The sequence below is a fragment of the Meleagris gallopavo genome, chromosome 5 (genome assembly GCF_000146605.3).
Source record: "Meleagris gallopavo isolate NT-WF06-2002-E0010 breed Aviagen turkey brand Nicholas breeding stock chromosome 5, Turkey_5.1, whole genome shotgun sequence".
In the NCBI taxonomy this organism is placed as follows: Eukaryota; Metazoa; Chordata; class Aves; order Galliformes; family Phasianidae; genus Meleagris; species Meleagris gallopavo.
Window position 1 is genome coordinate 36,275,139 of NC_015015.2, and position 15,417 is coordinate 36,290,555.

The 15,417-nt window shown below is 33.6% G+C and overlaps 1 protein-coding gene across 1 annotated transcript in view; it reads left to right on the forward strand.

The window, feature by feature from the left end:
• Nucleotides 1–15,417, forward strand: part of TTC6 (tetratricopeptide repeat domain 6) — a 68,508-nt gene that overhangs the window by 47,341 nt on the left and 5,750 nt on the right. Inside the window, 13 exon segments of the mRNA XM_019616123.2 lie at nt 1,275–1,404; nt 4,089–4,264; nt 4,639–4,775; nt 5,929–6,098; nt 6,579–6,699; nt 7,922–8,072; nt 9,336–9,418; nt 9,833–9,909; nt 10,744–10,904; nt 12,027–12,161; nt 13,402–13,551; nt 13,769–13,909; nt 15,053–15,166. Of these exon segments, the coding sequence (XP_019471668.1) occupies nt 1,275–1,404; nt 4,089–4,264; nt 4,639–4,775; nt 5,929–6,098; nt 6,579–6,699; nt 7,922–8,072; nt 9,336–9,418; nt 9,833–9,909; nt 10,744–10,904; nt 12,027–12,161; nt 13,402–13,551; nt 13,769–13,909; nt 15,053–15,166 (1,746 nt within the window).

Below are 15,417 nucleotides of genomic sequence, written 5' to 3' on the forward strand. Positions count from 1 at the left end.
TTTAAACTGAACTTATGACTCTTGCTCAGGATACAGCATTTAAGACCTGAAGTGATATGATGTATTTTGGAGAGAGGATAAATGGAAAGGACGGAGGCTATTTGCTTCAAGTAATGCTGCTGACAAACATAATTTTAATTTCTGCAAAAGCATAGTGAGAAATTAAAATGGAAAGTAATGTATATTTTCTTTTTATGATTGAACTATCGTTTAACACTGATGGTTTTATACAGTAGTATTAGTGGCTTTCTATGCATATTTGTTTATATAACTTTGTTTCCTCTATACAGGGGAACAGCAGGGCTACAAAACCTGCTGTTAATTCTGCCAAATACCCCGCGCAACTAGTCAGAAGTAATCCAACAGAATAAAAACACTGACAGAAAGGGAAAAAAAAGAAATGAATTTTTACCTTGAACTTCAGGAATGGGCAATCAAGTGATGAAGTGTCTGAAAAGGCTAAAAATTCCACACTGGCAAAATGACCCATTGACCAGTGGCCCCCTATTAACTGCTTGCAAAGCTATTGCATAATTTAGTGAAAACATTGACTGTTATTTTCACAAACACAACCTCTGTGTAGTTAATGGATCCTAGAAATGGCTTACAGACCCAAATCTGAGAATTACTTTTGTAGCAGACCAGTCTCAGATGTGTATCTGTCTCTATATTTATTTCCATATGGCTGTTAAGTTTGTATTATCTGCACAAAGAAATATATATGTATATATATATATATATATATATATATATGTGTATGTGTTTGTGTATGCGTATGTGTATGTATATGTGTATATGTGGATAATATCTATCAAAAATCTTAGGATATTAGGAATATAGGAATATTAGCATATATTACGAAATGTAAAGTACTTTTATAGGAATCATGGCAGTGTAGTTTGAAAAACGGATACATTTTTCATGGAGACATGCTTATTTCTTACTTTCAGATAGATGAGCAACATTGTTTCTAATCATGCAGAGTTTTTAGAAATAATTCAGGTAACTGCTAAAGAAATAAATGTGGTAATATCACAGCTGATCTGTTTTATACTGAATTCTGGTAGTCTGATTTCTGCATATTTGTAAGCATATATTGCTTTTAAATGGGTGCATCAATCAAACTCCTCAGATTTATGGATTAAATAGAAGTTTGTCTAAGATTTATTAAAAATCATTTTGGTACAATAAGATTTCATTTCCCATGTGCTATTGTTAGCATAGTTGAGAAGTTTCTTCTGCAAAACAAACTATTATTCTTATTTTGTTTGTAGGCTATAAGCTTAGAACCGCTACTACTTGATGCTTACTGGCATAGGCATTTGATTTACCTCTTTCAGGACAAATTTTCTGCTGCTTTAAATGACCTGAATTTCATAACTAAATGGAACAAAAATAAAGCAGGTAAGAATCTGCTGAAGCGTAATTTAACTTTCTAAGCAGCTCACTTTTCATCCAAAGTAGATATTTAACTTCAGTTGGTTTATCTCTATTATAGAAAAACTATAAAGCTGACATCAAGTATTTGGGACAGAAAATTGATTTCTAAGAAAAAAATAAGTACTTAATTTCATTGTACTTAAAAAAAAAAAAAGAAAAGAAAAAAAGAGGATTATATTCATTAATTTAATGGGGAAAGCTGATTATCCTATAGTGGGGACAACATGCTATTGTGCATTCAATCAGACCTGTTCTACTGTGAGCTTTATACTATGAAGGAGGACCTTTAAAAGGAAAATGTGTCCCCTGTTGGCCAGAAGAATAAAGAGAGTCAAGTTTGGTCTGTCTTCTAAAGAAGAATTGACATAAGTTTTTTTTATGTGCCTGTTATCTGTATGGATTGGGAACTGGTGGCTGAGTAGCAACTCTCCAGAACAAGTTATGTGAGTCATCAGTGCAGCCTTGCGGCAGGGGAGGCTAGCCATGCTCTGGATACATTGAGAAAAGTGTGGCCCTGCAGGTGAGGTAAAGTGATTCTCCCCTGCCTGATTGTGGTGTTGCATCTCCGTTACTGTGCTTGATATGACAGAGGGAAACTGGAGAAAATCCTTTGAAAATCTGGATGGTCAGGTGCCTGAAACATCCCTTTTGTACTGAAAGGCTGAGGAAGCTGATTTAGCTTTGAGAAAGTGAGGCTAATAGGTAAATATGTCCTCAGCTATGTGATGCATAGTAATAGAGAAGACAGAATCAGACTTTACTTTGAGATGCTTTGTCAAGTGGGAGATAATATGTACAAGTTGCAACAATGGAGATCTTTGGGCATGAAAATATTCACTGTAGGAATGGTGAAGTACTGAAGCAGATACTTATTGGAGATTTTAAAGTCTGGACAAGGCCCTGCGTTGCTTGACCTAAAATTTAGCCCTGAAATTAAGCCCCTGGACTAGGGGAGTTGAAAGCTCCTTTGTGATCTACCCCCTTTTTTTTCCTTTAATGCTTTTTCAAATAACTCAGATGATTTTAATTTGCTGAAACCATTTCTCTGTGCAGAACATCTGAAGGATAGGTAAGCAATATGTTAAATTTTAAAGTCACTGTATTGTTTTGAACACAATACATTCATTATATGATCTCACTGTGATTACAATTAAATTGTTAGAGTTGATCAACAAATGCCTACATTTGATGATAAACATCTATATTTATACTGCAAGTAGGTGTGGGAAGTATTTTTCATGAGGAGAAAAACTTTAAATTGAAGGATGACAGTGCAAGATAGGTAGTTGTACATTTTTCATGGATAAATGTTGAGTTGTGAATTAGAGGAGATTTCTAACCATTTTAGGAGTGAAGCTCGGGGGTGGCTTTCTAAATTGAGTAATGTAGTTAAGTGAGGATTTTAAAGCAGAGTTCGATAAAGTGAAATGAATTTTATAACAGTATTTAACAGTGGTCATACAGATGTAAATTCATACTAGTTGTCAGGTCCTTTACTTTATTGGAAGTGAGGGAAAAGTGACTTGCTGTTTTTTGCATTACATCTATTACGTGTTACTCAGGGCTTTGGCTAAGCTATCTGTAAGGACCAGGGGGTGGTGTGGTTTACTTTGTCCCTTTTTTTTTTTTTCCCCACCCTCACATTCAAATATCTTGCTACCACTCTACTTATGATCAGTTCTAACTGATCAGAGGCCAGCCTTACTTAAGGCTAGGAGAAACTATTTTACTCCTTCATCAGATTGTCAGTGTCTACTGGAGAGTTCTGTTTTGTTATATTTGGTATTGTGATTGAGGCCTGCAACAGAACACAAAAATGAGAACATCGTACTTCTGAGGATCATTTGGAAGTTTTGTATTACTTGCTAGTGTGGAGGCTTAAAAGATTATTGGTGCCTTTGTTTTCTGTTGTTCTGGTGCCACTGTCCCCTGTGCTCTATTACAATTTTTTCTTTGAATTTTTTTCACTAGAAGTTTGTTAGGAGGAGTTGGGAAGTGTTAAGCCATTTGGGGTGTGGAAGTGAACATTTGGGATGAGTTGACTCAAGCCAGCGTCTAAGGATCTGTATAGCTGCTCCCTTGTTCTACCCCACCCCTAGCAGGATGGACGAAAATAGGTAGATCAAAAGAGAGAAAACTTGTGGCTCGAGGTGCTGACACTTTAACAAATAAAAAGGAAAGGTACAAAGAAAGGGAAGACAATCACTCGCCACTTCACACATGCAGTATTAATACCCCTACTTTTAGACATAAATTCAAAACGTAGCACCACAGGCAGTTAAGAAGAAAGCTAGGTCTATTTCAACCAGGATCAGTAACTATTTACAGTTACTGAAAACCAAATCTACGCTTTGTCTGTTTGTGGTCAACAGGACTAACTCAAACGGCTTGATGGGACATTTCTGCTGAGCTCTGCAGAGAGCGAAGAGATTTTAGCTCTTGTGGGATTCATGGGTACTATCAGTTTCCATCTATATGGGCTTGAGTACAGAGCACACGGCTCTAAATTTCTGAGCTCTGTTGCTCAGATTAAACAACTTCCAGACTTTTTGGTTTAATTTCTACTGCTTGTTTCAAATACTGTGTAAGAAGGAGATGACATTATTCTGGACTGCTAAATAGTCTTCTGTTTTGTGGGATTATTTCAGATGCATACCTGTCAAAGGCTGAAATTTACAGAAAACAGGGTGATAATACAATGGCAATCATCAATTACAGCTCTGCAATACAATGCAACTCTATGGATGATGACATTTATTTCAGAAGGGCTGAGTTGTATTTTGAGGAAAATCAATTGTTGTTGGCTGTAGATGATTATGCCAAAGTAAGTTAACTTTTTTGTATTGTTACAATAATGTTGTAGTTCTTGTTAACTTTGAAAGTAAACTGTATGTGGATATATCTGGAAAATAGTTTTGAGCACAGATATCCTTTCTAATAAATGATGTTTTAAAAGAAATCAGTGTCATAAAAATTACTTATTTCTGTTATTCCGGTCTGGTAATTCAGTAAATTGCTGAATGTCTACACATTCTCAGGTGCTGATAAGTTTGTATGTATCACTGCTTCCCTATCTCACTGTATCATTAATGGAAACGATAGCAGAGAATTAGGGGGGAAAAAAAAAAAAGAGAATAAAGAAATAATTTTATAACATTATTTTTATAGCATTATGTTATTCTTTATTTTTTATTATAGTGTTTTCAATATAACCCAAAAAGAACAGATGCACTTATGAAACATGGAATATATTTCTTTGACTGTTCAATTTTGACTACAGCTATTCAGGATTTTACAGCTGTGATTAGAGAAGACCCTAGCAATGCTCAAGCAAGGTATAATATAGAGTATGACATAAGTATTTGAATTTTAATTGGATTATTAAAACATTAATATGCAAAAGACTAAATATGCATTATACAGTAATAAAGCAATTACATTTTCAAAAAGGTATATGTCAGAAATAAAGTAAGACTATTAGGCCATGATATTCGTTGGGGAATCTTTGTATTGCTTCAGTGACTTCGGATTAGTACCTAAACCTTAATTTAACTAAGCATAGAACCATGTATTCAGATTCATCTGAAGTATTGCAAATATAGAGTAGGTTGGATTGTGTTTGCTGTAAAGAACTGGATTTAAATAAGTGCTTAAAGTGAAGAATATCTTCAGTATTGCGTAGATCTATGCTGAATTTCAATTTGTTTTCTTGACACTTCTTAGCATTATGCTTAGTTAATGCTTTCTGCAGGGGAAAAAAAATCCAAATATAGGGATGAGAATAATCTTTATTTTCAAATTACAAAAATGTTTTTGAGTTTTAACTTTAAAAGACTGTAATTTTTTTCTTTTTCTTTTTTTTTTTTTTGGAAAATGTGTCCAATTTTTTTTTTTTAAGTTCCTACAAAGTTTTACATTATTTCTATACTGTAATCTGTGAAATAATTAAAAAGATGCAATATGCAATACCATATGATGACACTTGAATTTAGATGTAAGTGCTGTATCCTTGGGATGTAGAATTTTGAATTTCATTGAGGAGTAGTATAATAAGTGACTGTAAACCTGGCTGCTTTAAAGAAATATTGAAAAATAGAATGGATGATTTCAGAAAGCTTTAATATAGTAATGAGACTCCTTTTATTTCTTGTTTATGTAAGATTTGAGGAAAACTAGCATTTTCTGTACTCGAACTGCTGCGCCAATACACTGTGGAACTTGGAGAGTCTCCCATTCAATCTCTAAGCTGATAGTGCTGTGTTATATTGAGTCTGGAGTATTGAAGTACAATAATCTGCCTATATGGTATAGGCAGGACCTTGTAGGACCTTGTTCCTTTAGACTTGTTTTAATGTACTGAGAAACAGAATAAGCATTTGCTTTTATTCTTCAACATTTCCCCCCCCTAAGTAAGTGCTTCAAATTTGCATGGCATTAAAGGAAGAATGCTTGGTATTAAGTTGACTCAAATTGTTTCTTCTTCATTAGGCTATATCGAGGAAGAGCATATGCTAAACAGAAGCAGTATAGAAATGCAATACAAGACTTGGCAGCAGCAATTCATCTAGACCCCTCTTGTTGGTTAGCATTCTTCTATAGAGGTTGCATCTTACGGGAGATTGATCCAAAAAGAGCTCTGCAGGACTTCAGTGTTTCTGGTATTTTTACTTCTAAAGGTGTATGTTTGTTTAAAAAGAGAAATGATCATCAGTCATTAATTACTATATTATAGTACAGCAAAATTATTTCCTGTTCAGTTTCTGAAAAATATAGTTGTGTTTCAGTATATGCTAATAATTTATTCCTTTTCATTTCTATTAAGTTCATTACATCATCTGTTGCTGCTGTTGCTATTCCTCAGGTACTTTCACTCTGATTCCTAAGCCTTTTTAATTTCAATTCTAACAGTTTGAATGAATGTAACTGAGAATTCTATACATCTTGAAGATATTTGAAGCACTATTAAAACCAACTGTATTATGATATAATATGTTATGTTACAATGCTGTTAAACAATTATATTTTATAAAACTCTTGGAAAGCCAGAGTAAAGACTGAACCGCAGGTAAGTTGAGTGGAGTAATAGAAATACATGAGAATATTTGAACTATTGATTTTTCATTTCTTCTTTCTCACAGTACTCATCAATGACACTCAGGAGAATTTTTCTTCTTTTCTTCATCGTGGGGTCATTTACTCAAAGCAACAGCAATGGTCATTTGCAATCCATGACTTTGAAAGCGTCATAGCTTTGGACAGGTAACGGGACTTGACAATTTCAGCAGATTTGGTTTATATTCTTATTACCTGAAAGCATAAAAATACTAAAAACAAAACAAAACCAAACCAGACCAAAACAAAAACAAAAAACACCACCACCCAAAACAAACAAACAAAAAAAATCCTAAGGAAATAAGTACTAATAAAGGGAAGTGGAGTCACTACTTACTCAGAAAAGAGACTGAAATTAAAACACACTGAAATACAATGTTGTCTTTTCACAGTATCTTTCTTCTCTTTTACCCTAGTACAAATACAATAAAAATAATTATTTATTTGTTTTAGATTTAAATTTTATTTTACCTTACATGGCAAATTGAAATCTTAATTACAGGAAGAAATCATTCTTCCCAGAATTATTTCACAGATCTTCTGAAAGGAAATTTGCATACAACGTAGGTGAAAGCACATTTTTTCCAAAAAACTATGCCACAATATTTTGCTTAGTAAAATCAGCAGTGTCCATGAAATAAATTAAAACAAAAAATTCCTGATAACATAAAATAAAACAAAACTGCTTGTGATCTGTTAGTTGGTGACTAAAGCTAATGCTTTTTCTGTGTATTGGACTTCTTCCTATCACTTAGTACTCTATAAACAGACTGTTTGCATTGTTGGGCTTCTAAAGACAGTCTTGCAAATTGAAAAAAGCTTCGTATTCCAGTTATTTAGATTAGTTACTCGTTCTTTTAAGACAGTTCTTTCAGCCTCAACAGTCTTGTTTTGAGCAAAGGCTCCCATTCCAGTCTGTGGCAGATGTACAACCCCTTCAGCTTTCCTTTTTTCTTGGCTCTTTTGTTGGGAATCTAGAACTTGCCTAGTAAGTTTCTCCAAGAGATGGCTGCACAAGATATTGTAAATCCTGGAATCTCTGATCTTTCACACTGCTAGCCAAAAAGGTAAAGGAGCAGGCTAACTGGGAGACATGTGTGTTTTGTTGGAGTCTTTTGTAAGTAAACTTTTATGCTTTTATGTTGGAGAGTTCAGTGTTTCTTGGTGTATTCAGTATATGTGAATTACCATCTAGATCTACTGATAATCTATTCTGTGCATAGAAGCTGTCTCTTCAGCTGGAAATGAATATTATTTTGCTCAGTGTGATCAAAATATGTTGTAAATGTCATAAAAGCAAAGCCTGCTGCAGAGTTTATACAGTTATGTATTTCATGAAATAACAAAAGAGAAAAATCTTTTTTTTTAGCTCTATCATCTTTGCGTACCTAAATATTGGTTTGATACTGCTGTTGCATCTGGATCAGTACTATGAAGCAATTCAACAGTTTACTAATGCTATAAAAATTGATCCTCTCAATGTTCAAGCCTACTTGTATAGAGCACAAGCATATCACAAGGTAATACTCCCCTTAGTTTTTCATTGTCACTTGTACAGCTCTATATTTGGTGTTGTTGCAAGTATTTTAATATTTACACCTTGATGTTGCATTGTTATAACCTGTTTACAGCTATACACTTCAAGTAGTCCTTATCACCATAATAGAATTATGTACATTTCAAATACTATAAAGCAAACTTGGCATGTGATGCAACAAAATAAAATATTTCAAATTTCATTCAATTTTTTTTCTGGATCAGTGTTCATCTAGTCTGGGCTTTGATAAAATATACTTGAAATAAAAGAAATTGAAATACTTTTTTTTTTTTCTAGACATAGGGTTCTTGAGAACTTTTGTTTTTCAGGAAACTGGGAGCTGTTTTAAAGTTTTTTAATTTCCCATTAATACATTACATCTGTGTAGATGAGAGAACAGGTTCTGCTAGCAGTTGTTTTTTGTGAACTTCTCAGGAGCATAAGGAACATAGTCTTCAGTGTGACTTAACTTCTGTGGACTGTCATTGGAAAGATGGCAAGAATTATTTCTCATTTAAGTGTTTTGAGAGATTATTTAATACTGTTCATTTTATCTGTCTGAAGAAAACTACTTTTAACTCATCAATTCACTTGGATGGACTCTTATTAAAAAATAAAATTTAAAGATATGATACTGACTTTAAGAACTTGTCTCATAGTTCACATAGAATGTCTTCTACTAATGCTCAAGTTGCTTCTGTAGTTTTTTGAAATATGTAGAGTAGCTAAATTCATATTAGTATGTGAATTCCAGCAATAATATTTGATGGCAGTTCCAGCTGGCATCTAGCCATCTGGATAGATCAGTCCTTGGTATCTTCTCTGCAATGATTCCTGCCATTTCTCCTCCCCTTCTCACAGAAAAACAGTGAATGGGACTACAGACACAGTCTTGACAAATCATTGCTGTAATGATTTGCATTTAAAATTAATCAGGACATATGTGCATGTGGATATCGTGACCTACTCTTCTTCCCAGTAGTCCAGAATCTTATTTGGATTTTGGAAAAGTAAAGAAAATGTCTGCTGTTCAAGTCTGCCCTGTGGGACAGTATGGAAATCTGTAGGTGGCAGACCTTTTAACTAAAAAGTGCTGAGCCTTTACTTTAGAAGGCATGTCCCTCATGAGTTGTTATTATGTGGGTACTATGTCCTGTAGGACCACATTTACAGAAATAATTGTCTCCAAACTGTGTTCATAATACCAGCTAAATAGTTGTATTTTTTTGTTTGTTTTAAATTACAGATTCATAATTTATCAAATGCTGTGAAAGATATAAATCGAGCCATTCATCTTTATCCAGATAAATCAGAACTACAAATACTAAGGTAGGAAAGTGCTTAGTGGAAGTCTTCACACATACCTTACTCTTAACAGCATTTCCCATTGGAAATATTTTGGTAGATGCTTCGTATGCTTTGAACCTTGCTCTCAATAGGTTTAAAAAAAAAAAAGTATTTTAATGGCATTTTCAAACCTTAGGAACTTCATATCTGTATAATGTCATCCTGTTAATATAATCTCAAAGGAAATGTAGTTTTGTAATTCCTACAATCTGCAAAGAAGTAAGCATGTTGTTTCTTGGTGCTTTTGTGTTAGAGAAAAAAAAATATTGGAATACATTGGTTTTCATTTTTTTCTCCTTTTCTGTAAAAGAAAATAAATTGCAGCAGCATTTGCATTTTGACAGAAATACCTGGGAAGAACTTTACTAATTGCATCCAACAAATATTTCTTCACAGGGGACAGTATTTAATGGAGTTGAAGAAATATGAGCTGGCAAGCTTATGTATTCACCAACTCGCAAAAATGAATGAAGGTAATGTCAATTTGCCTGTGTTGTTGTGTGATCTCTAATCAAGGAATTACAAGTTTACATTTAAAAAAAATATCTGTTCAAGCACTCTAATAAGTTAGTTACCATGAATCAGCTAAAATATAGGGTAACTTTTAAAGATATGAAATATACATTATTTCCTGATTACTACTTGTGATTTCAGAATGTCTTTCGAGTTCTCGTGTTTTTTTTTTTTTTTTTTGAGTTCATGTGGTGGTGTTTCTTTGTTGGGTTTTTTTTTGGTGGTGCTTTTTCTTCCTTTCAATTTTGATAACTTCTGCTTTAAAAGGAATATTGAGTAAGGATTCTGTACTGTACTTCTTTATAGTCCTTCCTAATAAAATACTACGTAGCTCCAGGACTGAGTCTTTGCAATGCATTTGAACAGTAAAAATGTTGCAGTATAAAAGTTCCTTATGTGATGAGCATAAAGTGGCAGTGTACAGTGCATCCTTACAGTTATTCATGAATCCATGTGAATACCTATTCTACTCAAGATGAAATTATCTTTCTCTGGTAGGGACGAACTGTGGGTGCACACAGTATTATATAGAAACAATGCATGCATGTGGTGATACTTCAACATAGCACAGACTTCCTAGATGTGGGGAGAGGAGGGTTTGTGGGTGTTTAGCCATTGAGTTACACTTACTGATAATTGTTCAGCTTGAGATTTTTATATGGGATTTTGTTTAGTCTTTTTGAAACAAACTATTTTAACAATATTCTGAAATTTGCATGTAATTTAGAGATTTTATACTGGAAAACACATGTTGAAGTAAAAGATCGTAATTTTCTGTGGTGGTTTTCTTCCAGTGTCCTTTCAGATTCAGCCTGCTCAGCAAGCACTCATACAGTCATTTTGTCAAAATCACAGTAAAGCCATAGAGTGCTTACATGAAGCTGCTACAACTCAACCTGAGCCTTCAGTGTTTGTCCTCTTAGGAAAAATACAAATGAAAGCTGAGAAAACAGAGGTTAGAAACATTTGTTATACGTCTATGCCAACCAAGACAATGTTTTTTCTTAATTCTTTTAGTATTTTATGTCTTTGTATATAAATAAATCTTTGGTGCAACTTACTGTTAAAATTCAAGAAGACCTGTGTAAAACTTTTCAACAACAGCAAAACAGCAGTTCTGCATAATTTAGGCAATTTGAATTTTAACATGTTTTTGTTAAAGTAAATAAATTAAAAGATACAACTGATCTTATTCTATAACTCTATGTAACAATTTTTCTTTTTTGTGAAATAACTATAATATCTAGTGTTCTTTTTTAATTACTGTACAAATATTTTGTTAATGTACATGAAATGAATATATTATCATTGCAAGTATTTTTCAACTTTTTGATTACTTATGTCATAGGATTTAACTAATACTGTCATTTCTCTGGCTCATGTAGTTAGCTAATGCTTGAGGCCTGCTGAATTGTTGAAATCAGCGGTATGGATATGCAATTTTTTTGGTACAGTCCTATTTATTTATGCAGAATGTACAGTCTTGTTTCCTTAAATAAAAGCAGCAAGCTACAGGGAGATCAAGAATGACTTGAATCTACCTATATATTGAGTTCTCTTTGACATGCATGGTCCTTCTGTTTCATTTTAGGTTTGTGCATTTTTTTTTTTTTAATGAATGTTAGGTATACTCTATGCAAAGACTGTACTCCTGTTCTCTGTGTTTGTATCAACTGAAACATTTTGACACATGCAACTTTTTGTTAAGCTTTTGTGTTCTGTTAGTCTCAAATCATAATGGATCAATATTATTTCCACTGTTTTTGAAAGAATGCTAACTGGAAGATGGCAATTGTTAGTACCATCTGATCCAACCCATTTCAGCTGTCACGGTTAAGAGATGTATATTAGAGTCCTACCCTCATTCCTCAGAGTATTAGTCCCAGGGAGGGGGCCTCACTGCTGGACAGGAATTAGACAATTCTTCTAATATGAGTAAATGACCAGACATCAGGCTATGCTGCTCCAGCATTAAGGAACTCCGTACTTTTCATTTTTGCATTTATGTTTCAAAGACTAAAACATTTCAAAATTTTACTCAAGTACTTTAAAATTCTTAATATTCCCTGTGTTGTAGGATGCCGTGGGAAGTTTTAAACAAGCTATAAATCTCCTGATGACCTCAGAAAAAATCCTGCCTCCTACATTTGAGGCTGCAGAAATGTATTATCTTATGGGCCTGTGTTATATGGAACAAATAAATTTATTAGAGGTTGGTATTAGTTATATATATTTGACTCCTTTGGCTCCAGTGCCTATAGACAAAAGTGATAACCAAATGAATAACTTCAGTATTTTCAACAACCTTAACTACCTTAACAATTCTTTTTAACTTATGTTGTTAGATTGTCCTGCGAGTTTTTGAATCACTTTTCAGTGTTAATGTTCTGAATTTTAATGTATGAAAATAATTCATATTCTGATATCATTAAAGTGGCACTAATTTCTTACCTTCTTATCAATACTTTAACAAGATCTTACAAATACTCATGTAGCAATTAGTGACTTTGTCAGTAAGTACTGAACTTAGACAAAGAAAATCCTAGATTATTCTATTAATTATGGAGTTTGTATTTTAACTGCTTTTTTTTTTGTATTACTGTAGCTCAAAACACCCCCTAGATGGTTCTGTTTGGCACTTAACTTATATATGATACTTAACAAAACAAATAGTAATAATAAATATTTTTCAATAAAATCAATAGCACACATTAGAGGTATTGAAAAAAAAATTAATACTAAAGTCGTCCTGAAAAAAGCATTAAAAGTATTAAAGTCTACCTGTGAGCTTTGTGGCAGGCTTAGTGTGGGTTATTGAAAATGTTTTCTATGTTGATATTTTTGTAAATATCTGCCAGTAGCTAATTTACTAAAGGCTCAAGACTGTAACTAGAATCAAATTTTCACAGGGCACAATGTCTTTTCATGTCTGCCTCTGATCTGAATTGTTGTAAGTCAAAGTAATATTCTTTTGGTAGAAGCTTTCAAAGTTGTCGTATGTTACCATACCAGATAATTCAGACAACTGATGAAGTTAACTATGCCACTGCACATCTGATATTATAGCTGTACATCCTGGAAAAGCCCATGACTGTGTAATGAGCAATGTGGAAGAAAAAAATGCCTGGATGAATTATGAAGAAGTTTCACATCAATCACTGTCATAAATAACTGCACAGTTTTAGCTTTTACAGACAGAAGACCATATGCTTTATAAGTTTTATTGAAGATCATAAAATGAGTTAGACTGTACCTCCCTGTGGTTATGATTGTATTATTAGGGCATTTTAAGTTGCAGTAGACAAAAACAATAAAAAAAACGGATACATACATAAATTATTTATGCATTTGGAATATAATCTCCCTGTAAAAAATGAATCAGTTAATTGGCAGCCTATGGTTTCAGCTGAACAAACCGACTGTTTAAGTCAGATGATATGTAATTTTTTTAGGCCTGTGATGCTTTTAGTATGGCTATCAGACTACATTCAAGTTACCCTGATGCTTTTTATCAACGAGGGCTGTGTCGAATGCAACTCAGACAAACAAAGTGCATCCAAGACTTCAATCATACACTTGAACTTTGTCCGTCACATTTCCAGGTAATATAAAAACTCCAGACAGTTTGTTTCCTTGATGCATGTTAGGATGGGTTCAGAGTATGACTGGTTCTTCATTTATGGGTATGTTGCCTTGTAATCTGCCAGCAAGCACAATGATGGATATTTTTATAAAGCCTTGTTATTTCATTTATTTAACCCTTGTCTAAAATAAGCAGATTTTTTTTCTTTTAGCATTATTCTGTCTTCAACTCTGTAGGCATATATGGGTCGTGCTGCTTACTATGGAAGTAAAGGCAGATATTCTAAGGCAATTATGAATTGTAATGAGGCAATCAAAATTCATCCTAACAGTGTAAAAGCTTATTTTTACCGAGGAATACTGAAGTATCAAAATAAGGTAGGTATCTCTTGTTGCTATACTGCCGCTTTCTCCCTTAGAACTTAGTGTATGAGGGCCACACTGAAAGTAATCCTTCCTATTTTATTATAGTGGCCCACAACATCAGAGGCAGCTGTTGGTGGTATGGCAGTAGAGGTTGAACTCTCTGCCAGTATTCCATTACATGTTGTTGCTTTGTGAGAGGTGGCAGCAGAGGGGTACTCTGACACAATGATGTCTGACATGGAAGTGTGTATGAAGCAAAGGTGTGGAATTGAATACTTCCATGTAGAAAAAAATTGCATTTGTTGACATTCATCAATTGTTGTTGATGAGACCAGAGAGTGGATGTGTGCACAGTGAGGCAGTGGGTGGTATGTTTCAGCAGTCCAATGTTTATATGAAAGACAACCCATGTCCAGACAGACAGGGAGACAGACCTCTGTGCGTGTGGCATACTCACGGAAGTACAGTTCTTGTACAATGCTGGCAAAAATGCACAGCAAATGGGGTGATTATGTTGGGGGAAAAAAGGTGTTTTGTAAATGAGAAATTTTTTTATAAAATAGCTACAGAGAGCACTATAACACCGTTGTAACTTTCATGGAAACAGATAGGAGGCATTACTTTTGGAGCAGCCTTCATATCTTACTTATCACTTTATAATAGTAAAATAGTGGTAAAACTTTGGAAACCGGTGTTGCTGATGGAACCTGATGAATATGTTGCTTTCCCACTTAAAGCCACTCTGATCTGTGTAGTTTTAATGATGAACTGAGCAAGCTACTTGGCATCTATTTGCATATTCTCCTCTGAAGTTCTATGGCATAGATTCTCACTTAGTAATAGGCACAATATATACTTTTTAGGTTAGTGTTAGAAACAAAAGATAAACCAAAAAAATTGAAGGTTGATTATGTGTTGCAACATATAAATAATTTCTAAACAATCAGTAAAAAAGTCCTGACTGTCCATATGGAGCTTCTGAAGAAGCATTCCCTTTACATAAACTCATTTCTGGTGAAATGATACCTTTCAGTACTGATGAAGAAATAAGAATGGAAAACTATGAAATCAAATTTTATGAAATGCTATTATTTCAAGAGGAACATATGATGCTGTGAATTATAATTTGTACTTGATGTGTTTTTTCATTTCCAGTCATTTAAAGCTGCAATTGAAGATCTCTCAAAAACTATTGTCCTTGACAATACCTGCATTTTGGCATATTATAACAGAGCAATCTGTTATCATCAAATAAAGAATTTCAGAAAGGTACAATACACAGTTTTACAACATCACATGGTCACTCTGTTGTTAATACCTAGTCATAACACTACTTCACAAAATTAAAAGAAAAATTCAGTTAATGCAAGTAGTGCTTAGTCTTTTCAGTAAAAATAAAATGTATTTGAAAATAGTTTTAAAAGTACCTTCAATAATAGATAAAGAATAATGCATTTATAATATTAAAAATGGAATATGGACAAAAATTTTAGTAGTAGAAGCCATTATTTCAGTTGGTA